This window comes from Solanum pennellii, chromosome 1 (genome assembly GCF_001406875.1).
Source record: "Solanum pennellii chromosome 1, SPENNV200".
Taxonomy (NCBI): Eukaryota; Viridiplantae; Streptophyta; class Magnoliopsida; order Solanales; family Solanaceae; genus Solanum; species Solanum pennellii.
Window position 1 is genome coordinate 93,398,375 of NC_028637.1, and position 26,506 is coordinate 93,424,880.

At 33.6% G+C, this 26,506-nt stretch overlaps 2 protein-coding genes and 1 long non-coding RNA gene across 7 annotated transcripts; 1 reads left to right on the forward strand and 2 right to left on the reverse strand.

Moving 5' to 3' along the window:
• Nucleotides 1–3,133: 3,133 nt before the first annotated feature.
• LOC107002202 (phosphatidylinositol N-acetylglucosaminyltransferase subunit P-like) lies at nucleotides 3,134–15,464 on the forward strand. Of its 5 annotated transcripts, XM_015200141.2 has the most exons (7): nucleotides 3,134–3,315; nucleotides 4,119–4,180; nucleotides 9,250–9,292; nucleotides 13,520–13,772; nucleotides 14,297–14,369; nucleotides 14,817–14,935; nucleotides 15,119–15,464. In XM_015200141.2, exons 4-7 carry the CDS (start codon nucleotides 13,568–13,570, stop codon nucleotides 15,238–15,240), a joined length of 519 nt encoding a protein of 172 aa, XP_015055627.1. In that variant the 5' UTR covers nucleotides 3,134–3,315; nucleotides 4,119–4,180; nucleotides 9,250–9,292; nucleotides 13,520–13,567; the 3' UTR covers nucleotides 15,241–15,464. The 5 variants fall into 5 exon arrangements, with proteins under 5 accessions (XP_015055627.1, XP_027771236.1, XP_015055619.1 ...); XM_027915435.1 differs by lacking the exon at nucleotides 4,119–4,180; XM_015200133.2 differs by lacking the exon at nucleotides 9,250–9,292 and having other exon boundaries at nucleotides 3,135–3,315.
• LOC107002227 lies at nucleotides 10,203–11,731 on the reverse strand. The gene is made up of 2 exons (XR_001454505.2): nucleotides 11,604–11,731; nucleotides 10,203–10,449 (listed from the first exon to the last, which is right to left on the reverse strand). It is a non-coding gene; the product is annotated as an uncharacterized LOC107002227 (long non-coding RNA).
• Nucleotides 15,465–16,114: 650 nt separating the features above from the next.
• Nucleotides 16,115–23,768, reverse strand: LOC107002195 (dynamin-related protein 1E). The gene is made up of 15 exons (XM_015200118.2): nucleotides 23,382–23,768; nucleotides 22,934–22,997; nucleotides 20,599–20,706; nucleotides 20,081–20,182; nucleotides 19,743–19,793; nucleotides 19,595–19,656; nucleotides 18,673–18,763; nucleotides 18,470–18,534; nucleotides 18,091–18,285; nucleotides 17,891–18,010; nucleotides 17,741–17,811; nucleotides 17,164–17,389; nucleotides 17,035–17,085; nucleotides 16,564–16,941; nucleotides 16,115–16,486 (listed from the first exon to the last, which is right to left on the reverse strand). Exons 1-15 carry the CDS (start codon nucleotides 23,511–23,513, stop codon nucleotides 16,358–16,360), a joined length of 1,845 nt encoding a protein of 614 aa, XP_015055604.1. The 5' UTR covers nucleotides 23,514–23,768; the 3' UTR covers nucleotides 16,115–16,357.
• Nucleotides 23,769–26,506: the final 2,738 nt, after the last annotated feature.

The following is a 26,506-nucleotide window of genomic DNA, read 5'->3' on the forward strand; positions in this document are numbered from 1 at the left end:
CAATTTCTTTAGCACATTGATCGATTCCCGATCAACGCTTCTTAGTTGAGCTTGTTGCAATGTGGTATTTAATGTCAGCTGGTCATTTTTCCAGCATTCCCCAATAGCGAAACAGTTAGGTAGAAGTGGAGTGCTAGTATATAGCAAATCAACAAGAGAAGTGATCTACAAGGATTTGAAATTTGGCTTGCGGGAGGTGACAGCTATCCATGGAATTAGTTGAGGTGCATTGGTTCGGACTCCACGTTCATCAATAGAAAAAATTCCAAAAATATTTCAACAATCACGGGTGTGATCTAGTGGTCAATGAAATGAAACAAATTATATGATCTCTCAATTAAATTTTAGTGAAGGCAAGAAACAATTTTTTTTTTGTCGAAAGATTAACCTGATATATATGTTGATAGAAGATGACATATACCCAATGAAATAGTTGAGGTACGGCAAGCTGGCAGTACACTACTATTATAAATTTTTTTTAAAATGTAAGAATGATTTTTGATTGGTAAAAGAGCAAGAATATTCTATTTGCTATTGTAATATTCATATTCTTTTGAACGCAAGTTTCATATTCTGACAGGGTGTGTGTTATTTCAGGAATTTATGATAAAGACCCTTTAATTTTTATTACTCCAGTATGGAAAATAATTGATTTTGAGAACTTTTTAAAAAACAAGCTTTTATCACATGAAAACATGTTAGCTACGTATCAACTTTGATGCTTCTTTAAGCGTTCCTCTGAACTTTCGAATTTGCTTGACTAGAAAGTTAGCATTAAATTTTTAAATTGGTGTCTTGACAAGTACTCTTTTGACCTTTTCTTCTGTCACAAAGGTAAGTTCTATAATTTTCTTATATGTAATGTTTAATATATTTTGTACATTTGGATAAAAATGTTTTTAATTTTTGAAGTCGAGACCTTTTAACAGTAGATGAGGAAAAAGTATACACACTTTGGGTGAGTTTGGTATGATATGAAAATGTTTTTTTGCACAAATAAGTGAATTTTACTTGTTTTTGAGTGTTCTATTAGTAAGGAAATTTTTTTCCAAAAGCATTTAAATATAGTAGTGACAAATACTATGCCCCCACCCCCCCCACCCCCTCACCCCCAAAAAAAAAAACACGAACCCTTGCTTCGTGACTCCGACTCAAAATCCAAGCCAAATCTGGACTAAGCCTAACCCGTACCCAACAAAGACCCCACCATGACTAGGGACCCGACGTCGACTCGAGGCCTAACCCTAACATGAGACCGGCATTGAAACTTCAAAGTGGGTTGATGTGAAATTTTGTAATTCTGGTGAAAACAAGGCCTAAGGATGAAGTGCCACAATCATAATCATTTAGTACACCTACTTTCCATTAGTTTTTTTTTCTATTCACACTCTTCTTTTTGAATGCATTTGACTTTTAATTGAAGATTTTTATAAAAATATATGGTCTACATAAATATTATTTTTATCATAGCAGTATTTATATACACGATATTTTACTGTACATCCGGTATAAAAGTGTATAAGAGATACTTATACACATTTTTACACTTTTATATAGATCGGTTTATGTAAAAAAATTGGTATTTGATCTTCCATGAACTTCAATTATGAATTTTAAGCACATATTTAAAAATATCCTTTTCTACGACTAGTATGAACAAATACAATTCATCTTCAACTCAATATATTTTGAAGTAATACAAAAAAGTTTTGATATCTACTCGTCTATAAAAGAAAAAATATAAATAATTAAGGTTTAGCTCTTTATTAAGTGCAAACAACATCTCCTTGCAAATTAGCATGTAAACAATCTTTAATCTAATACTTTGTTTGGATCATTGTTATCCATTGTTTTATATTGTATAGTAGTGTATTGTATGGTAGATACAATATTTTGTTACACTGTATTGTTTGTTGTTGTTTAATAACATTTTAATTGTTTGGTTTGGTAGTATCGTACTATATTGAAATTTATAAATTTACTATAATATTCTTAATTATGCTATGGTAGGAGGTTTGACTAAATTCAAATAATTAAGGTAAAGCTAAGTGTAAAATAGTATTTTAAATTATTATGTAAAATTATAATTAAAAAAATTAAATAACAATTGGAACACACCAAATCGTTGTTCTATAAAATAGGGGTTTTCATTATTTTGTAACAACTAAATTTAACAATTCAATACAATACATTTTAAATAACAATCAAAACAAACATTGTAGGTATAGAAAAACAAACTAGCTCTTTCTCTACGTACCATTAAAAATATTGTCATATCTTTAATGAATAATTAGTTTGCCAAAAAGAAGAAACAAAGAGAAAAAACAAGTGTAAAGTAGCTATCAACGAGCACAAACAAGTCACACATTATTTTCTTATTTCTAGCTCTTATATTCTGGTACAAACAATTAAATTCTTTTTCGTATGATTCCAAATGTAAACAAATAAATAATCCTATCTAAAATTGAATAGGTCCATTCTTTCTTAGTCTATGCCAAAAATGATGTACACGATTAAAAGAAAAGATTAAAAAAAAATTAGTGCACTTTCTGATTAAAAGCGGATAACAGGGCATTATTTGAAATCAAATTAATTTAAAGTTACATGCAATTTTTCATTTTTTATATTTTAAATTAATTTATTTTTTTCATTTCGCAAGTTGTGAAATCTATCAAAATTTTCTTAAATCTTATATAATACTACAAAAATAAGCAAACTATAGTTCATGATCAAGATATATTGGAATATCTGAAGGTGCCACATCGATAAATCGTTTATTTCATGATCCTTTTATAAATAAACGTTTGCAATTATAAACTTTTAAATACATATAATTTCATAAAATTTCACTAGTTCGCGATAGTATTAGCTAATTATTCATGTAATTCTTTCATGTGATATAACACAATCTAACTCTTCACATCCACGTTATTTATTTTACAAAATATAAATGAATGAGTTAAGTTTTACATTTCAAAAAGTTTTAAAATCTCTGAACTTATAGAATTTGAAATCATGTTATCTAAACATATAAATAAAATTATAATTTCAAATTACGTGTCGAAACGTAGCTCGAAATATATAAATTTGTTAGGTTAGTCAATTCACTATAGAGTGAAAAAGGAAAAAAAAGAGTAACCATTCAACGCAACGTGTGGAGTGGGAAAGGAAAAAGGGAAGAGTTTACCGTTCAAAATGGTTCTCCCAAATTTAGTTCGAGGCCTATAAATATATCTCAAAGAGCCTCGCGAGCTCTTCACATTACCATTCCCTCCCTTTTTGTGTCTTCACAAATCCACCATTCTTCTACCTTTGGTAAGCTTCAGATCTTGATTTCTCTTTTCCCGATCTACGCTTTTTTATTCATCTCTTCAATTTCATACATTGCATTCTTCAATTTACTGCATTTTATTTGCTCCGATCTGACCCGAATTTTATCTCTTTGTTTTGGAATTCTTGAGATTTGATTTTGTATTTGGGAGCTAGTTTTGATTTGATCTGATTAGGAATTTGTTTATGGTTGAACAGATCTCATGCAATTTTATCTGGTTTGCGCGTGCTCAATTTTGCACCGACACATTTATTGTTTAAAGATTTGATTTTTTTTTAAATACTTGTGGGTTTTTTGTTTAACTTGACTTGATCTCTTTTAATTTCAGTTGCTGGAAAATTTCTACTGTTTTAGGATAGTATCGAGGCTTGGGAATAGTTTAGGCTGGTACTTGGGAATGTATGTGAGAAGGAATAAATTCATGATGAAGCGGGGCGGGTGCATGTAAAGACGTGGGTTCTGGATTTTTTTGCTTTTGATTGTCATCTATTATGAAGATTGATGTTTTATACTTTAGATTAAAAGTGTTGCTTCAAGTTTTGTAATGTACATTTTCTGGAGACATGAAGATTCTTTTTTTAACTCTAGCAGTTGTATTTTCTGAAGCTTATTAATGTGAACATGTTCATTTTTCTTATTTGATCTGAAGCTGGAATATATTAAGTGAAGATTCCAGCATCTGATCTCTGAAAGTGCAAGTCTTTTCCTTTTAGATGTTCAGTCCCCCCTCCTTTATTTTTAGTGTCAACATAATCCTGAGTAATTGATTGAGTCTGTTTTTCTGCAGACAATTTTGTAAGACCAAGTTACCAGAAATCCATGGGGACTGTTGTCGAGTCTGCTAACCAGGTAGCTTTCTTTACAACTAAATGTGCTTCATATATCTGAAGAATATTCTTATTTACCTTGATTATTGGTGTCCACTCCCTTTGTGAATGAGTTCTAATTAATATATCGTCTAAGCATCTGGATTCTAAACAAAAGTGAAATGCTTTTTACCCTGGATGACATTATTGGAGGGATGCTTGACCTTTAAGCTATCACTAACTTCTCTATTGTCAAATGCAAATAAGAACTTCCACTATAATTAAAGAAACATGCAGAAATTTTTTTGAGATTTTAAAGACTAAAAATAGTGGAGTTGTGGTGTGTCTTACAACATATGGGGCTACAACAATTGCACTGTGAAATTAGATACCGATTTTATAGATTTGCAGGATGCATGTACCAACAGCAACACCAAGAAAGAACGGAAATAGGGGTCTAACTCCCATTGTCCTCCCTGAAGTTCTTTGTTTATAAAAGGGGTCTAACTCCCATTCTCCTCCCTGAAGTTCTTTATTTATAAAAGTTCTCATATAGTTCTATGAGTTCTTCTTGCTAGGCATTAATTCTATTATCATAAGAACATTATTGTTGAATATAAAAATTCCTCCCCATACATAAATTACCACCACCACTTTTAATAAATAGTATAATTATCCATGATTTCTGCTCCTGCACAGTGTCAAGCAGATGCCTTTCTATTCTTGGAAAAACTCAAGATCCTCCTAGGGCTATTAACGGAACGAGGATCTTCCCAACCTTTATCTTCCAGCATCACGATATCTAAGAAGGTCCAAGGTGTCACTATGAATTAGAATTATACCTGTCCCAACAATTGCCAAAACGCCCAAAACAGAGATGTTAGTGCACGGGAACTGCCACTAGAATTAAGTGATTTCCCAAAAAAACCCACCAAGCAACTCAGAATAATAACAATGAAGATCATTAGTTCCCTTGAAGTTATGGAATGAATGGAGCTAGTGACCAGGAATTCATCCTTATTAAAGAGTATGTTTCAATTATGATTATTTACGGATTTAAAGGTCTTTAATATTACCGTAACTAAAGAAATTAATCAAGAAAAGGAAAATAACTTATTAGTCAATAGTGTAACAAGATGTGTTGCAAAACTTTCAATGGAGATGAGCGAGAAAGAAAAAAGAGATATTGAAACAGAGAAGAGAAAGAAGAAAAAAGAAGTCGCTAGCAGTAGGGATATAGCAGAAGAGAAGGAGCCATCTGAAGCGCAAGACCCATACCTGGCTTCACTTCAAAGCTTAGAGCGAGGCTTTTTACAACACTGAGTTTAAAAAGAACTAGGATTGGCAATTATACATATCCAGCACGCCACATGACACATGGTGATATTTTAATTGCTTTGTTTAAATCAACAATGCTCCAACACAAAACCACTACATATCAATTCTCATTTGAAATTAAGAGTCTAAATCAATTTTTTCTGTCTCACAGAGATTAATAAATGGACAAAATATTAAAGATATAATGCAGCAGAAGCAAATTGGATCTTCTTTTTTCTATCCTCCGAAAAGTTTATTGAGACTTCCTATGACTCAATTTAATCAAACACTTTCTTTCTTTTAGGGACATTGCCATTGCTAATTGCTTGCCATAAAATCAGAGTTTCTATCTACGAAAGATCAAAATGCGCTACAATGTTACTACTTAATCACATTTCCCTCTATTCGCATACTTATTAACTATTAATACAATTGAACTATTGTATAATCAAAAATGTAATAATAATAAACCACCTGGTGTTTCCTTTTTTAATCTCCAAACTTCAACAAGTCATTCAATTTGGCACTGAGGTAAAACCTAAGCTAAGTAGGTGAGTCCAACCGAGATGGACTCAGGATTCACCATAATCTCAATCTCAAGTAATCCCAGAAATAAAATGGACGAAACAAATACAACATAAAATAGAGTTGCAATCAGATTAGATAAACTCAATGCATATTATAATTTCCAAAAGCAATTAGATAGACATGTATGCATTAAATCCACAGAGAAAAACTGCTTACCGAAATACTTGAGCTGCTACGAAATTTGAAGACATCTCAGCTACTGAAATTGAAAAGGATAAGGAGATTATAGAAATTTTTACGGAACCCAAATAAGTATCATTTTTATTTGTTTCCCTAGTTAATTTGTCAACACATTAAAATAATTATATTAGGTATATAAAATCCAGAGGAAAGGGCCAAAATATACTAATTAAGTTTCATCAAAATTTTAATTACTAGTAATTTGGGAACAATAATGAACGGGCCAAAAGTACCTAAAAACGTGTTTCGTTTCAATCCCTGCTATCGTTTGCCCAGAAATAAAAGTGGAATGCTCTGTCATTTACCGATCTTCTTCATAAATGCACAATGGAACTCAAAAGGTTTATAAGATCCCATTGCTGGAATTCAACGGTTTCTTCAACAAAATTTCTTATCGCAGATCCTTTTCTTACTTCGATTGCACTAGAGTTTGATGATTTTGGGGGGAAATAACTATATCACGATCGGGTAAGGGCAAATTTTGTTTGCCGGAGAAGAAAAACTCAGGTGAAGTGCACGTGGTTTCCTTACCCTAAAAAATATTAACAGTGGTTAAGGTAACTTCCCTTTTTCTTTTTTCATCAATTAACAGGTAAGGACTGAGTTGTAAACTTGTAACATTAGTACCATCCTACATTTTATTAGTCAATATATACTAATGCATTGTATCATGAGAAGGCTCAGATGCGCTATTGAGTATTGAAAAAATAATTTTCCTATGTTATTATTAAAAATATTGTTCATTTATATCATTTTTATTTGAAAAAGAGATTCATTTTCGAGCTATTTTTTTAAAGGATAACATAGATAAGCAGTTTTTGAAAATTGATAACATATTTGTATCTTTTCTTTTTTTTAAAAAAAAAATAATAATTAATGATGTGATTGAATCATAATTAATCACACATAAAAAAAGTAAAGTTACAAAATCAAAATTATTTTTAATTAACAAATAATAGTACGAATGAGTTTTTTCTCAAATGTGAATGACATACATGGAAATGGCCTTTTAGTATTGATAATGTAATGGGTTGAACATTCTATTGCCCCTCAAAATATTTTAAACATTCCATTATAATTGTTTGATAATATTTTTATAAATAAATAAGTATTTTTTTATCATGTATGTTATTATTAATACAATAAATTAAATAACATAATTAATATAAGTATTACTAATACAAATATTATTAATATTTTTTATTATATTATAGAATCAATCCCGATATTATTATTGTCGAATGTCAGTTATATTCGCATCACAAACTATTCTTTTTCTTAAATATATAGTATGATTGTAAGTAGATTTGTATACTATCTGACTCCTTTGACTTTGAGCTCCAATATGATGTTCTTTAGGAGACATTATGATAAACTACTGCTACTTTTGATTGCTTCATTTTCTTTCTAGTCCTGTATCTAATTGCTTGGTCCTTTTGCTAGCTTTGTCATATGCGTTACCTTTTTAAAAAAATTCATTTACCTACGTGTTTATTTGGTGTTCCACGAAAATTAGTAGTAATTGATTCTTTTCGAGCGTACACTGAGCTAATAGCTCTTATTGGATAACCTGTAAATCACATAAAGTTATATATCGTATAACTGACATTCAAGAACAATAATATCGAGATTGTTTCATAGAGCGTAATATAATAAAAAATATTAATAATATTTGTATTAGTAATGCTTATATTAATTATTTTAATTAATTTATTATATTAAAAATAACATGCATGATAAAAAAATACTTATTTATTTATAAAAATATTGCCAAACAATTATAATGGAATGTTTAAAATATTTTGAGGGCAATAGAATGTTCAACCCCATTACATTATCAATACTAAAAGGCCATTTCCATGTATTATACATAGTTGAGTAAATAGTTATATCGGGAAATGGAGACATGGAAGATGTGGCTTGAGAGGGATTTGTAGTTATTAATAAATCTAATGTGTATTAAAATCTGGGGAAAAAAATGTAACTATGTCATTGAATTTTGATAAAACGATTATTTATGTCATTCGGTAAAAGTTTGACTTATTTATGTCATTTGCATTTGAGAAAAAAATCCTTTCATACTATCATTTGTTAATTAAAAACAATTCCGATTTTATAATTTTTTTTTTACGTGTGATCAATTATGCAATTATGATTCAATCACATCATTAGTTATTATTATTTTATTTTATTTTTTTAAAAAAATACAAATATGTCATCAATTTCCAAAAACTGCTTATCTATGTTAACCTTTAAAAAAATAACTCAAAAATGAGTCTCTTTTCAAATAAAAATGATATAAATGAACTATATTTTTAATAATAACATAGGAATTTTTTTTTTCAAAACTCAATAGCTTATCTGAGCCTTCTCATGATACAATGCATTAGTATATATTGACTAATAAAATGTAGGATGGTACTAATATTACAAGTTTACAACTCAGTCCTTACCTGTTAATTGATGAAGAAAAAAAAAAGGAAAGTTACCTTAACCACTGTTAATATTTTTTAGGGTAAGGAAACCACGTGCACCTCACCTGAGTTTTTCTTCTCCGGCAAACAAAATTTGCCCTTACCCGATCGTGATATCGTTATTTCCCCCCAAAATCATCAAACTCTAGTGTAATCGAAGTAAGAAAAGGATCTGCGATAAGAAATTTTGTTGAAGAAACCGTTGAATTCCAGCAATGGAGATCTTATAAACCTTTTGAGTTCCATTGTGCATTTATGAAGAAGATCGGTGAATGACAAAGCATTCAACTTTTATATCTGGGCAAACGATAGCAGGGATTGAAAAGAAACATGTTTATAGGTACTCTCGGCCGTTCATTATTGTTCCCAAATTACTAGTAATTAAAATTTTGATGAAACTTAATTAGTATATCTTGGCCCTTTCCACTGGATTTTATACACCTAATTTAATTATTTTAATGTGTTGACAAATTAACTAGGGAAACAAATAAAAATGATACTTATTTGGATTTCGTAAAAGTTTCTATAATTTGCTTATCCTTTTCAATTTCAGTAGCTGAGATGTCTTCAAATTGCGTAGCAGCTCAAGTAATTCGGTAAGCAGTTTTTCTCTGTGGATTTAATGCATACATGTCTATCTAATTGCCTTTGGAAATTATAATATGTATTGAGTTTATCTAATCTGATTGCAACTCTATTTTATGTTGTATATGTTTCGTCCATTTTATTTCTGGGATTACTTGAGATTGAGATTATGGTGAATCATGGGTCCATCTCGGTTGGACTCACCTACTTAGCTTAGGTTTTGTTTCAGTGCCAAATTGAATGACTTGCTGCAGTTTGGAGATTGAAAAAGGAAACACCAGATGGTTTATTATTATTACATTTTTGATTATACGATAGTTCAATTGTATTAATAGTTAATAAGTATGCGAATAGAGGGAAATGTGATTAAGTAGTAATATTGTAGCGCATTTTGATCTTTCGTAGATAGAAACTCTGATTTTATGGCAAGCAATATAGCAATTGCAATGTGCCTAAAAGAAAGAATAAGTGTTTGATTAAATTGAGTCATAGGAAGTCTCAATAAACTTTTCGGAGGATAGAAAAAAGAAGATCCCATTTGCTTTTGCTGCATCACATCTTTAATATTTTGTCCATTTATTCATCTCTGTGAGACAGAAAATTGATTTAGACTCTTAATTTCAAATGAGAACCGATATGTAGTGGTTTTGTGTTGGAGCATTGTTGATTTAAACAAAGCAATTAAAATATCATCATGTCTCATGTGGCGTGCTGGATATGTATGATTGCCAATCCTAGTTCTTTTTAAACTCAGTGTTGTAAAAAGCCTCGCTCTAAGTGTCACGACCCAATTTCTCGAGCCATGAAGGCACCTACTATAACCCATCAGTAGGTAAGCCAAACCACAACCCAGCACAACACTTAATGGGTGTGAGGGTAGAAACTAAACACGACTAAGCAAAATTACTATAACAACATAAGCAAACCAAAACATAAATACAATTAAGGATCCCTCCCAGAGCCTGGAAGTCACTAATACAGAGCTACCAACAAAACGAGTACAAGTCCCAACAGTGGACCACCGAAACTAGACTGTCTCGAAAAGTAAAAGACAAGTCTTTATATAAACAGATGGAGACTGAAATAGTACAAAACGCTGTGTGCTCACCCCTGTCTCCAGACTAGAAATGCTCCAAACTCGATCAACGCTGACTACTGGTGCTCGGACCTGCATCACGAAAATAGATGCAGAGTGTAGCATGAGTACCAAATAACAGGTACCCAGTAGGCATCATAGGCCGACTGAACTAGAAAAGTAAAGCACTATGAAAAGACGAAATCACAAAACTAGAGGTCAAGAACGGAAGGCTAAGTAACACAATAATGCACACGAGTGTATAAAGATCTAACTAAATTAATATAAATAAGCTAACTACACCTAACTGGACCCACCATAAGCCCAGAAGGTACACTCGTGCACAAGTTTAAATAAAAACCCGAACGGACCCCCATAAGTCCGACGCGTACACAAAATAACTATAACTTAAGGAGAATAGAACTCGAGGCCAAAGAACACCGAACCAAAAAGTAGAATCTGACGGTACGGAGGTCGGGCCTTGAACCGGACACTCACCAGAATTACACAAGTAGCCAATTGCAAAATATAAGTAACTGAGGCCGGACCTCTAACCGGATGCTCTACATACTTGAGGCCGGACCTCTAACCGGATGCTCTACATAAGTATGTGGATGGTCGAGGCCGGACCTTAAATCCGGATACCCGACAAAGATGTCGATATAGCATGCTGAAAGAGTCTTTATCTATCCATAATCATATAAACCCATGGAACACCATCCAGACTTAGCTAATCAATGTAAGACCTTACAGTCGAATAGAAACTCAACTTTGAATCACGGAGCGGAATTCATTGTCACTGACGTAACTCGAGAAGCCGTAACATCTAAGAAATAAGAGTAACTATCGCTAGAGCAAGCTCATCGTCTAGCTAAATACCAAACTATCAGACTCAAGTCTGCTACATCAGTCTACAAGGATTTAAGCCGGCCGAGCGACGTCGGGGCTAAACTAAGTCCTACCGACTTTGAATCATGCATTTCTATGGAAAACCCTAGTCAAACCTAAACTAAGGCTCAACATACTTCTGACAACCAGCATTCAAACATACAAGTAATTCATACAGCAAAGAAGGTCAATTAATGACAATAAACATGCTCACAGTTACCCGATAATTCTCAGAAAAAGGGCGAAAATATGATTTTTAACACCTATGCATGATCCAATAACTACCCAACCCAAATCCCAACTAATCAACATGCATTCACATGTTCGAGTTCAATCTAAGAAGAGAAACCATCGCCTACCTGAACGCAGATCACGCGCGCTCCAAAATTCACTCCCCGGATCTTTTACTTTCTAAAAGGCCTCGAAACGTTGATACACTATCAGAAATAGAGTCACAACGTTATTACAGTCATTTAAACACTAAAATCGCAAGAAACGGAGACGGGTCAATTTCGCGGTCAAAAAAGAAAAAGTGGGATCCGCGTTGAGAAATCCCGAATTAACCCCAAATAAAAGTCCCAAATAACTCTCGGAACTTGTATACCAGAATGGAACACAATTCAGGACTCAAGACAGTCCCAACATGAACATGCAACAAAAAAAAACCCAAGTTCTAAGCTAAAAATCAGCAACAATGGCAGCAGCTACTTACAAGATTTTACCAAACATGAAGCTCCAACAGCCAAAACCAATCACACCACGACGATCCTCACGAAAAACCCCACAATATAGGCTCTTGAATCACTAGATTCGGACCTAAAATGGCCAAGAAATCACCCTCTAAAATTTCCCAAAACTTGTGCTCGAAAATGAGCTAAAACAGCAGTTAAAACCCAAAATTTACCTCAAATCGGGTCCCCAAATCAGATTCCAAGCTCACCAATGCGTTGCCCTCGAAAAATCTCACAACTTAGCCTTTTGAATCGCCCAATTTGGAGTTGTATAGCTCAAGATATCAAGATTTCAAAGTAAGACACAAAGCTGAAAGTTGGGTTTGTATAAGGACGAATCTGGTCATTAAAAACCGAATTTCTGGTCGTTAAAACCCCAATTTCTGGTCGTTAAAATGGCTGCACCAGATTCAGCTTTGCCTACTTTCTTTAAAGTCTCCGACGGGTGCTCGGAATCCGTTCGGAACCTGATAAAAATAAAATAGATATGCTACCCTACCAAAGTCGACATTCCGGACTCAAAGGCGCAGTCGAAATTTTCATCAGAGGTCATCTCGATAAAATGTGGGTCCCACTTCCATTGGCCATTTTAAGTCAAAAACCACAAAAGGGCTCGGAAAAATATCAAAAACCTCAAAACTCGAAAGAAGGGTCAAACTAGACCAAACTCGACATTCCGGAGCTAACCGCGCTGACGGAATTCTCATCCGAGCGCGTTTACTCCGAATGTTGACTAAAGTCAAACTTAGCCTTTAAACTTAAAGTTAAAACGCCTAATCCCACCAACTCACACTGAAAACTTTGGGAGTCATGTCGACAATGCTACTAGACTAAAATGACCCTTCCGGAACTGATGGAATCGTCAGAATTGGATTCTGATGTCATCTTCTTGAACTTTTGATCGAAAATGATCGTTCAAGGTTCAAAAGCTTCAAAAATACTAAAGCTCACACAATAACAAAACGAATGACCAGGTGACCGATCTGTCAGTCCCAGCAAGTCATAAATGATTTGGAATCGCTATAGGAACGCTCTAACCGATGCACAGAAGATAAAACACTAAAAATGACAAGAAGGGTCATTACACTAAGCTTTGAAGTGAAGCCAGGTATGGGTCTTGCGCTTCAGATGGCTCCTTCTCTTCTGCAATATCCCTACTGCTAGCGACTTCTTTTTTCTTCTTTCTCTTCTCTGTTTCAATATCTCTTTTTTCTTTCTCGCTCATCTCCATTGAAAGTTTAGCACCACATCTTGTTACACATTTGACTAATAAGTTCTTTTCCTTTTCTTGATTAATTTCTTTAGTTACGGTAATATTAAAGACCTTTAAATCCGTAAATAATCATAATTGAAACATACTCCTAAATAAGGATGAATTCCTGGTCACTAGCTCCATTCATTCCATAATTTCAAGGGAACTAATGATCCTCATTGTAATTATTCTAAGTTGCTTGGTGGGTTTTTTGGGGAAATCACTTAATTATAGTGGCAGTTCCCATGCACTAACATCTCTGTTTTGGGTGTTTTGGCAATTGTTGGGACAGGTATAATTCTTACTCAGAGTGACACCTTGGACCTTCTTAGATATCGTGATGCTGGAAGATAAAGGTTGGGAAGATCCTCGTTCCGTTAATAGCCCTAGGAGGATCTTGAGTTTTTCCAAGAATAGGAAGGCCACTGTGTTCTTTCCAGACCCAGACGACAGAGATTCAGGTTTTGGTGTTTCTGGAGATCAGGGACCCAAGACTTCTGAAGTTTACGGATTTGTTGGCTCCATTACTACTGTTGTTGCTACAGGTCTACCCATCCTCATCTTTAAGAAGCTTAGTCTGTTACTTAGAACATATCCCTATGTTTGAATATTCAATGTTTTCTTCTGATGTCATAGTTTTGGAATACAGTTGAATTGTTAGTATTATAATGTGATGTGATTTTCTTCCTTGGTAATGCTCATCATGGCATGAAAGTTACTTATTCTTATCTTTTGGTTAGACTCCTTGGCCTTCCTGGAAATGCTTGTGCCCAGGCATCACCAGTATCCGTATATAGGGCAGAGTATGCTAATTGATTTTTCTTGGGAGTTGAAATGACAAGGCTGTTGAAATCTCTGTATATATTACTCTGCAAATATTGAAAACAGATGCAAATACTAATTTTTGTTGTCTGTAAGATGCTGTCTGTTGTTAAGTATTGAGCTCTCATATTTTGTATGTATAGCTGCTTTGTTTAACCTAGTTTCACTGGTATTCCAGTGGTCACAACATTCATTTGTTTTCATGCATACGGAAGTCTGATTGGTTTCTATTATTTTCGATGAGCAGTTCTTTTTCTGGTGTGGGCATATCTTCCCGAACATTGGTTGCACTCTTTGGGAATTGTTTACTATCCAAGCAGGTAAAGAAGATGTACTTGCAGGCTTGTGTCATATTTACATAAAAGATCCTTTTTAAATTAGGAGATATTATGAATTTCGTAGTATCATAGTTTCAAATTCACTTAGCTGGTTTGTCTGACACCAGAGCCAGAAGCTGGTTAGTGTATTCCAGCCTAAGTTGGGCTTAGTTTATTCCAGTTTCTGGATCTATAATGGCATTTGGTTGTTTTGAACAAACGTCTTGAGAATAGAATCCACAGATTTTAAATTGATAAACCCTTTAGTTGCATTTCAGAAATTGATATATTGGTCCTACACTTCAGAAATTACAAGTGCATGAAAGCAACTTAAAGCATTTGCAGAATGCACAAGATGAAAAGAATTTTCTTGGCAGAACTTAGCTGGTCACATACTAATTGTCACAAGATATATTCAACATCCTGTTAAATTGTTCTTCTTTTTATCAGGTACTGGGCATTAGCTGCGCCAGCTTATGTGATGATGACTATAGCACTAGCTGTAGGATTTTACATTGGTCTCAACTTCTTGGCTACCCCTCCTCCAACTTCTTTCAGCATGATATATGGTAATTGTTACTTAGACTTTCTGGGAATGACAGTAGAAAGGATTTTCCTAGCATCTCTGTCTCGACTCTTGATGCATGCAAAACCCAAATTTAGCATTGTTTGTTGAGAACACAATATGAGTAGTTGTTTTTACATAATCATGGGATTGAGCACGTAATGTTTTCTTTCTATCTGTTCTGCAGATGAATTCACGAGAGAACCTTTGCGCAATGGGCCTTCAATAGACAATGATGAGCAACCTATAGAGCCTATATCTGATATTCGGATTGATCAAATAAATGATCTTATGTTCAATCCAAGATGAGAAACAATTTTACTGTGCAGTTATTTTGCTTGGGTAGATTGTATCAGTTTCATTTCCTTCATTTCTCAGTGTTATCTCTTTGATTCACCCAATTCAGGTACTTCACATTAAATGTAATTTAGATGTGGCTTCTTTCACAATCATGCATAATGGTTCTGGTATTCACAACAAGTATATTGTTTAAAGACGCCATATTTCTACATCATGAAGTAATGTTTTCTTAATCAAGTCCATAAGCAGTAGAAAGGATACAATTCAAGTACAAAAATGGAGCAGCAGCCTGAAGCAAAAGGGCAACTGAATGTGGTATATTAATTCAGTTCACAAATACATAATAAATACTGAATTGATACAATACAATGAAGGAGATGACTTCTATTTATAGAAGTATATATTAGTAGAAAAAATGTGCTAACTAATTCTGCTGTAACTAACTTGTGCTAACTAATTCTGTTATAACTAACTGCTAACAACTTCCTCCAACACACTTTCTGCTAGCTTTTGGGGTGTGAGTTAGGCCTAAGACCTAATTTCACATGGTATCAGAGCAGGGCCCGTCTCACCCGATGTTGGGGTCCCCAAAATTGAAATTGCCCACGCACCAGATGCTAAGCACTGGGCGTGAGGTGGGGTGTTAACGAAAGACAAAAGTCCCACATCGGTGATTAATGAGATGGGTGGACTCTTTATAAGGCATGGGCAATCCTCCTCCCTTTGAGCTAGCTTTTGGGGTGTGAGTTAGGTCTAAGACCTAATTTCACAATGCATAATGGTTCTGGTATTCACAACAAGTATATTGTTTAAAGACGCCATATTTCTACATCATGAAGTAATGTTTTCTTAATCAAGTCCATAAGCAGTAAAAAGGATACAATTCAAGTACAAAAATGGAGCCAGCAGCCTGAAGCAAAAGGGCAACTGAATGTGGTATATTAATTCAGTTCACAAATACATAATAAAGCAACAATTCATACAAAACCAAATAATATGACAATAAATTCTACAACAATCAAAGAATTTAGGCTGTTAAAATGTTTGAACAAGCAGCGATATCGATTCACCCAAGTCGTGAATTCGTTTGTGTATCGTAGAAGAAAGGTCTCAAGTGCAATTTATCTCATCGTACCCACGCTACAGAATCAATCTCATCTCTTGCTTTCTTGTACAGTTCAAGCCTCTTGGCACATTGCATTCTTCTCTCCATCAATGCAGGATCTTCATCTAACAATTCTGAAAGTGCCTTGCCCTGAGAAATATAAACAACTGTCAGCACTTGTACTATAAAAAAAAACTGCTAATTTGGGATGAACACTGAGATAGTACCTCTTTCTTCCCAATCTGGGTGTAGAAGTAGTTCAACAAAGATTGTTTAGCCTCCTTCACTTGACAATAAACCACTGCTTTGGGGAGTGTGTTCCTCAATGTATCAGACACCATATTCACATATGATGATACATTTGAACCTATCCGACGAAAGTGAGCCTCTCCGTACCGGTCTACAGCAGCAGCAGCTTCTGGCTTTCCCCCCTTGGGGGTTTCCATCTCCTGAGGTAGTTTTCTGAAGAAATCCACTGTCAAGTAAGAAGATTCCATGTCCACTAATCTGACTACCGTCTTTCTACCTTCATCACGGAATTTTTCCAAGGCTTCATTAGAAGCTGCAGCTATTGTAGATTGCAAACTGGGAAACCGCTTCAATTCCTGCTCCACCAATATATTTAGAAATAACCAGAAAAGGGAGAAGGGGTTATGTAGCTAAAAGTAAAATTTAACACAGCTGCCCGGCACCATTACCTGACATTCTCCAATAGATTTCCTCACTAGTTCCTTCAGCACAAAGTGTACCTGATATATTTCACATAAATTAGAGTTGATAGGAGGATTAACTATTTGACCCCTGATAAATTTTGGATAATTACTTACAGCATCAACAGAGGCTTCAGCTGGGCCTCTAAAATAATTCAAGGCCCCTTCAATTAGACGTCTATAACCTTGCTCAGGTGCTATCAAGTGAGGCTGGTAACCATCTGCCTCTGAAACAACTTTCCTCACATTTTGCACAGAGAGATATCGGTCAAAAGGGAGTTTTCTCAAAGCAGCAGGTAGTTGGTTGTCAAACACTCCATATATTCGATCACCACCAGGTCGACTGATTAACAAAAAGAGATAAATGCATATTATATATAGTCTAGGTGCAGAGCAATAAACTGGAAGTTCATTAAATCAGTACAAGCATTTACAGACAAGTGTGACGTGTCTACTGGAATGTGTTGCCAATTCGTTGAGTTTAATGGGTACATCTTTTTCATTTTACAAGTTCTCATGAGTGAAGTTTCTTCAAATTCTGTGTTTTATGGGTACTAGTCACATTTGGTGGTCTCTCTTCAGCCTTTGCCGAATCCCTCCTTGTATTTCAAGTTCCTTTGGATTTTTTGAAGTGCTAACGATCATTAAAGTTAGATTTGGAAAATTAAGGAAAAAAAGAAAACAATCCACTTACCCTCCATCTAGATGCTCCTTAAATATCTTATCAAAAGCACGGCAAAGTTCCAAAATAGTATACAGTTGAGCCTGAAATAAACCAGTTCACATACTAAGATAAAGGAAAATATCAACAGTAGCAACGAGAGATATAGAAGTCGAAGCTTACGCCTGCATCAACAGCAATAGGCCTTCCAAGGTGGTCCAGTTCCGATTCAAGTTCATCTATGCTTTTATTAATAAGTGATGTGATACTTGGTATTCTTGCCTTAATAAATTGTTCCAAGTGCTGAAATGGAAACAATCTGAATATGAACTCTGCTCAACTTATTTAGGAACTCCTTACATTAAAAGAACTATTAAGCATACCTTTGACAGAAGTTTTGCAAGGTACTCCGAACCCATTTTACTAGCCAGATGCCCATAATCCGGACTGGTAGCAAAATATTCACGCTCCTTTCTTCTTGCATAGATCATGTCTACATTTTTATTGATGTCAGCTTGTGAACGATTCACAATACCAACCCAGGGATGTTGCAAACGATAAGCTCTTCCTTCAAGAACCTTAAATTCAAGAAAAAAGAATCAACTGCTAGTACAACAAGCTGTGCTGCCAAATAATAGCATACACCAGGAACCAAGGACTCAGAGAGTTAGATCTGGATAGGCTTATCCAATTTATGAATCAAGTAATGTAGAAATTAACCAAAATAAGTTCACAGGTACTATAACAAATAATAAAACTCACATCTAGAGCATTAGTGCCTTTGTCCATCAAATCTAGCTTGGTCAACACTCCAAAAGTCCGTTCACCTGCAGGGGTTGCAATGTGACACTTCATCAATGATAATGACAAACATTAGACATTCTCCCAAAATATGGACACTCTTTGACAAGTACTCAAGCTACTGGACTTGGAGTCCCAAAACTATAAGTATCAAAAGATTATACCTGTTGGATCCACTTCTCTTGCAAGTTTTATTGCGTCAGAGGTGGCGATATCCTGATTGGCAGGAGAAACTGCTAGAATGATGCAGTTGGGCTGCATGAGAAGACAAAGATCAGATGAATAGAAGACACAACCCAAGAACAACTCATGTATGGGAAATGAACGCGATAACTAGCAAACAATGTGAAAGGAAAGGCAACCTATTTTACACACTGATGAATGTAGGTAGCAAGCCAACCATGCATGGAGACAAATGGAAAAACTAGCAAATAATGTGAAAGCAAAGATTTGTCCTAGTTAAATTCAGGTAGATTTTCTTGAACTGACAGCAACAGAAAACCGAGCAAGGGAATATTGTGCTCATCAGCTCATAGTCATCATTCACTCAACCAAATATAAGAATAGTTGTTATTTGGCATTATGTTCCACACTAACTGAATATTGTTCGGTGATCCAGTCAAGGGAGCGGGAGACTTTAGGTGATTGACATTCAGAACAATTATTCTGACTGCAAGAGGTATTTATAAAGTAGTTTTCAGTTACTCATTATTTAGTTTCTCACAATCAGTGACATGTAGCATTCTGTTATTTTCTTTAAATGCACTATTCAGACTAAATTACCAGATGTTGAGGAATGTTTAGTATATAATCAAAACAACGGTATTGTCCCACATAATTTGTGGGTTTTATCTACAAGAACAAGGTAAACTTCCAAGTTAAATTTTGTGAGGACTGTAGTCATTTGGTAAATGTAGCCATTGTGGAAATTTTGGGACTCCTAAATCCTAACTAGTTAAATCTCCAAGCATTTTAACTCTTTTAAGGGAGTAATACCTACATCACATATATCATTTAATATCTCCACTCTTTTCACCAGAGAATGAAAAATGAGCATATCAGAAAGTTAAATTAGTATCTCGTTACCTTCCCAACATACGTTCGAACCATGTTCTCAATGTCTTCGACTATAGTCTCAGACTGCCCCTCTGCAGTAATGAGTATTGTTGCATTGAAAACAGGCTTGATAAGACTAAAAAAGAATGCAAATAATGAAAGGACGTATGGAGCGTACCAACAGCCACTTTTGTTAAACCAGGTAAATCAATCAGCGTTAAGTTGACCACTGCCAAGAAAATACACATGGTATGGAGTTAGCATGATAAAGAGAGAAAGAAATGCTCTGTAGAACAAAGGAGCAAGAGAAAAGACCATACGTTCTCAGCAATAAATCAAAATGTTATAATGAAATACTACAACATCAAGCCTATCTTCAATGATATTTAGAAAACAGACATGTATGTGAAATAACCAACTTCAGAAACAAAAACTAAGAGCATACTGCAGTAAGTTTACTTTTTGGGACCATAAGTGAATCCTTAAGCACGTATAAAGAACTCATGGACATCATACCATTTGGAGAGTATATGCTCAAGTGGATCGGAACAGGGGAGATCTGCTTAGTTTTCCCTGTGATTCGATCAGTTTCATCCGCGATCTCCTTGCGAACCATGCCTGTTAAAAAAATAATAAAGAAACATATATTGTTGAATCAGAATCTACAATTTAGTACTGATAGGTAAAACTATTGATAACATGTGTTTGAGGGCACACATACATGTCACTTCACAAGCACACATACACTAAGAGAGAGAGAGAGAGAGAGAAGAGTGAACTAAAAAACTAGTAGAACTAAAGTTTAATAATAATCTGTCTCCATAACTACCAATCTATTAAGTTACTGTATATGACTACTCTTCTATGCACAAGTAATCATGTTACACATTTACCTCACTTGTAAGAAAAAATGTTTTGTAGCTACTTTGATATTTCATTAATTGTCATGAAATAGTAAAGAGTTCAGATAAATTCAGAAAGTGGTAAAGTAATGTCCCAAAAGAAGAAGAAAGAACAGAGGTCAATTGATATACCGAAATCTGTGAACCGTCTTCTTGGCAAATGACCAAACTCTGCATATTCCTGCTGTCCGTCATCAGTCTTATGAAGCTGCAACACCAATGGTCTCCTTGTGACAATTCCTGAATGGATACAACAGACCATTTCACTCAGCCAATGTAATTCACAAAATCTATATTATATTAAAAGCAGGAAACCCTTGACTTAAAGGGTTAAACTGCGGGGATCTTGGTAGTCAGTTGGTTTGGCTACCTGAACTTTCATGGTTTCACCTTGTTGGGAGGGTTCAATTCCCAAACTTATGATCCCTCCCCCATTTCTCCTTCCTAATCCCTATGTAATAAATTAAATTATAAAAAACTTAAAGTTATGAAGACGTGCCACCGTTTCTAATGTTACTCCTGCACAAGTTGTCACAACTTATGGTCACTTGGTTTATCTTAGTGCAAATGAGATTATTATCATTATCTTGCAGATTCATAATTGGTAATGATACAAAAGAGGTTTCTAATTGTACATTTAAGGCATATTGCACTTAGCTTCTTCTAGCAAATACTTTTATCTCTTTTTTTTCTTGGTTGACTACTTTTTATACTATAAACCAACAGATCCCCAGAATCGAATGAGAGGTTATTTAAAAATCATCTATTTTTCCTTGCTGGTGTTCAATCAAGTATTGTTTACATCTAATATGATTTTAATCATGTTTGGCGCAATCACATGTTAAGTTGTTTTGACTGACTTTACTAAAAGACGAGGACTGTTTATCGGTTGGTCCAGCTCGGCTATGAATGTTATCGGTTATCGGACTGTAGACATGCTAAATTGATCCAAACCACTACGATTGATTATCAGTTATTGGTTAGCAGTCCTTACATCTTGGTTCTTTGAAGTGAGGCAGTGACTTTTCTTTATAAATTTATTATGATATTTTTTTTCTTGGAAATGTTTACTAGATAAACGCAATGATTAAAAAAAAAAGGGTAAAGGTGTTGCGGGAGTTAAGAAGGAGAAAATGGTCTTCACAAAAAGAACCAAAATTTTTATTTCAATTATCGGTTGAATTTGATAGATTTTAATGGGTTATAGGTAAAACCATTAAGAAAACTCAATAACACCATTAATCGACCAATAGGCCAATAGAATAAAATACTAAAATGTTCACAAACCGTGAAACAGATATCAATAAACAAATAATTTCTTTTATTCAGCTTATCGGTTTAATTAAAATTAAACATATTAGTTGATATGCCTACTAATAGCATATATGTCGTTGAAGGAGAAGGAATTGTTATTTATTGGTTGGATCAAAACTTGATTTGCCCATAGAAATTTGATTCAATCAACAAATCCTATAAGATAGAGCTAACATACAATTTGGTAAGGTTTAATTTTTAAGTTATTTGGTAATGGTAACATACAAATGCTAGCCTTCTAGCTAATATGTAGACAAACTGATACCATTGTGAGCATCTCGATTGTGACATATTGGTTACAGCCAATTGGTATGGGATTCGTATTGCACCCAACCTTTATTTGTTCCAACAATTTTTCGGGTATGGTATCTTCTTCTTTTTTCGTTATCAACAGTAACTTTTGGTGTTGCAACTTGCACCACATTGATATATGTCCGAGCATTACTATTATCTCTACTCTTCCTAATTTTATTTTCACCATTTCATTTTAGTAAATATCATTTGATATTATGAAAAAAAATATCCGTAGCAGATAGTTTGTTCATTGCAGGACAACTATATAGAAACAAGAGTAATACCTATTTGCTTCTATATGAAGTCAGGTCATTAAATGATCTAACTCTATTGATCCTGTGCACCTTTCAAACTATGACTCAACACTGCTAATTTAAGTGAGTTTCGTAAGGAGAAGATTATTTAATCATGAGTTTATTGTGAGACAAGTTTTTTCTCAATAAATCAAGTTAATTTTATAACGGCAGTGTTTATAAAGGTGATGACCACAAAATCAAAATAAGTAAAAATAATCACATGGATCTAATAAAATTTTGATGTTAATCTTAGTAGATTCAGACAATATATGCAAATATCTTGACCTCAACAAACAAGTCATTATACAAAGATTTGCGGCGATTACCCACAAAAGCTTGCACTTTATTCTTTTCTGTATAATTATAACGCAATTTTAATAATATTGATATTATTATACATAACCATATATCGCATCACTCAACATACACGTGCACGTAAGGAGAAACTAGTTGTGTATAATGTAATAGAAGTTCTAGCAACCCACCGCTTTAGTACAGTTAGAATGATCTAAGGAATGACAGAAAAAAAGTATGATAAAGATAAATTAATCAAAGCAGCTTACCTGATCCACGAGGAAGAAAATCTCGGGCTACTATGCTTTCCAACACAGATGACTTTCCAGAACTCTAAATTAATACAAGCAACCAGCAAAAACTGTGTTAGCCCATTTCCTTTGAATACACAATAAATTGAGCAACAAAAGTTACTCAAAACAACAATCAATAGCAGAGGTAAAAATAACCAAAATTCCACCATTACAATACTTAAAAAATCTAAATCAGCACAAACCCATTTCAGCAACCAATAGCAGTGGGGGAAAAAAATCAAGATTTCTCAATTTAACAAGTTAAAATCAAATCCAACACAAACCCATATACAAAAGTCTCATCTCCACCATCACTAACATGGATCTACTAATTACCCAGCTCCCCAAGTTAAATCCTAGTTCCATTAAAACCCATCGGGGGGGAAATAATCAAGAAACCGAATAAAGATAATGGATCACCAACCTGACCGCCGACAACAGCAACTGAAGGAAGAGCATCCCATAAAGAAGAAAACGCATTATCTCCACCACCATAATCACCAAGAGCAGTACAAGCTCTCTGAATCCGATTCACCAAACCAATTAAACTCTCCATAGTATAAATCTCAAACTAAAAACAATAAAATTCTAAAACCCCAGATCTATATTTATTACAAGAGAAAAAAGATTGGTGATTAAGCAATCAAGATTTGGACTTGAAAGTGGAACTGTGTTTGCTTTTTTACAGAGAGATAGGAAAAAGGGGAGAGATAGAGAAGAAGAAGAAGGGGTCTTTGAAATTGGACTTGGTTTTTAATTTTTTACTCAAAAGAAAGTAAATATAAGGGGTATCGATATATGCGCGTTATTGTCTCTTTGATTTATGTATGGTTGATATACAACCTGTACCCTTTCCATTTTTATCTTTTTATAACGTTTCGAAATTTTGAAATTTGAATATTTGTGGGTCACCTTGATCTAAGCTATATCAACAAGAAAGTGTCTTTTTTTTAGGGTGTAAAAGATTTTCAAATCAAAACTTTGTGTGTGAGGTTATGTATTGGAGTTTGAATGGGTTGGTTTCATCTCATAGTTTCAAATTACAAGATGAAATTTCATATTGAGATTTGGCTAATAAATCAAGCAAAGTTAAAAATTATCTCGTTTCTAAATTTTTTTTGAACATTTTGAAATGTTACAAATTCAAGTAGAAGCCCATCAAACTTAAAGAATAATGTTAACAAAGTTAAATGCTCCATGAACAAGTATGACAACACAGAAGAAACCAAAAATTATAGTAATTTTGAAGCTTTTTCTACCAAAGACAAAGGAAATTCTCATTTTGTCCTAATACTAAATGTTCGTTTACAAATTTGTGGACGGCATTATTATTTACATAATAAAACTTAAAAAAAATTGATTGTTATTTTTGTATTCCATCCGTCCGGCATTATTTGTCATGATTTCTATTTTTAGAGTTAAATTGTAAAAATAACTTTGACTAACATTATAAGATGTATTTTTTCATCATATTAATATGCAAAAAATTTCAATTTATAATAATTTTCATGTAGTTTTGGAATATCTAATTTTTTTGTTTTAAATATCAAATTAATTTGATCTAATTTAACTTTGAAAATTAGCCAGGCTTTCTAAAAACACAACATAACAAACAATTCCGGATGGAGGAAGTATTATACATAATCGTGGAAAATCCCAGAAGCACTAATACTTGTGAATCAAATTCTTCTATAAAGAAGAAAAATGAAGAATATAAATTTGGTCAGGAATTAGAATGGGTACTAGTACTTCTAATTCAATAAAATCTAACTCTAATACACGAAAAAAAAAATTGTTTATCAGTGGTTTTAAAGCAAAAAAAAAAAACCATAAAAATAAATGGTAAGGTATACACACTTCTTTTCAAATTTATGCACACTGTATTAAAATTTAAAATGTCACACGTACATGATTTTAGTGCTATAATTTCACATTGCAACTAAAATTTAACTTCCGCATATGATATACAACCATGTCAATAATGATCCAACTAATCAAAAGTAGAAAACTTTACACAAAATCTTATCGTGATAAGTACTAATGACAATCTATTTTTACTCTTTTTCAAATTACAAAAAAACATTAAATTTGGTGGATTCGATTACATCTCAAACTATCTCAATACATCGTGTTCCGATTGCAGATGCATCCCTTAATGTCTCAATACATCGCATTTCAGTTTCAAATACATCACTCAACGTCCCGATACATCGAGAATAGAAGAGAGTAGAGGTTTTTGTAATATTTTCAAATGGTATGAAATTTTAGAAAATATGATAAAAGTTGTATATTTAAATAATTTTTTCATCGAAGTATAGACTTGGGCTAACGAAGCTGATCGGTTTACACACTGGGCTAAATCTCCTGATCTGCTAATGTTCAAGTTGGGCCTTTAGTGGGCATTGGGCTCGTATCTCTTCTGTAGCATGTTCTACACTAGTGGGCCACTTATTATTTAGAGACCCATTTACCAATGAACACAAAAAGGGCAACGTTAGAGGTGTTAAATGGGCAGATTGGACTGAATTATATTCGGATGTGGTCGAATGAGGATCAATAATGTTAATAAAGAAAGGTCACGCACATGATTTGTATAAAAATTGGGCGAGTTTCAGACATTGACGTTAGACAATCCCAATTTTTTCATTAGAAAAGTACGTTTTATGGGTACCTTAAGATGTTTTTTTTAAGAAACTCACCCCGCACCAAGATCTAATTTTCCTATATAGCTACAAATATGTAATTTTCCTTTTAAAAGAACGAATTCGCAAAATAATAAACCGATAAGAACCGACATTTCATAGTGGAAAATAGAGGTGCGTGCGTTGAAATAGATGGGCCAGCCCAAGCACTGATTGGGATCTCTCAGGCCCACTTGGATCTCAAACTTCAAATTTCAATTTTACTTCATTTTCCAAGCCTTTTTTGTATTTATTTTTGAAAAAATAACTTAAATACACAACTATAAGTTTTATATTCTCTAATTTTCCCTTCTTTTTTTAAATATTACATAATTTCCTTTTTTTTTAATTTTAGTGTAAGTTTATAGATACATTACATTCTCTCTCCTATAATACACAATTACCCATTTTAATGCCTATTTTTTCTCCATTAAAACACTCAACCTTTTAAATCAGTTTTTGGATTTTGAATTTTCTCCATTTAAACACTCAACCTTTTAAATCAGTTTTTTTATTTTGAATTATTAATTTTAATTAATTTTAAATAAAAGAAATAATTTTGAAATTTTGAATTTCAAAATTCAAAAAATTTCAAATTTCAAAAATCAGGACAACTCTTAACATCTCCCGTTTTTCTTACTCCATCAAGTTTCACTTCCTTTTTTTCCATAATCATCTTCCTTCTTCTTAACCCAGCAAAATTTATTGGTTTCCTCTTTTTAATCTTAATCCATCATCTTTTTCTTCTTAATCTGTAATCGTCTTAACCCAGCATCTTTTTATTATTAATCCATCATCAGTTCGTCTTTTCTTCTCTTTTTTGTTTTTGTTAATTGTTCTATTACATCATAGTAATGGATCCGTTAAT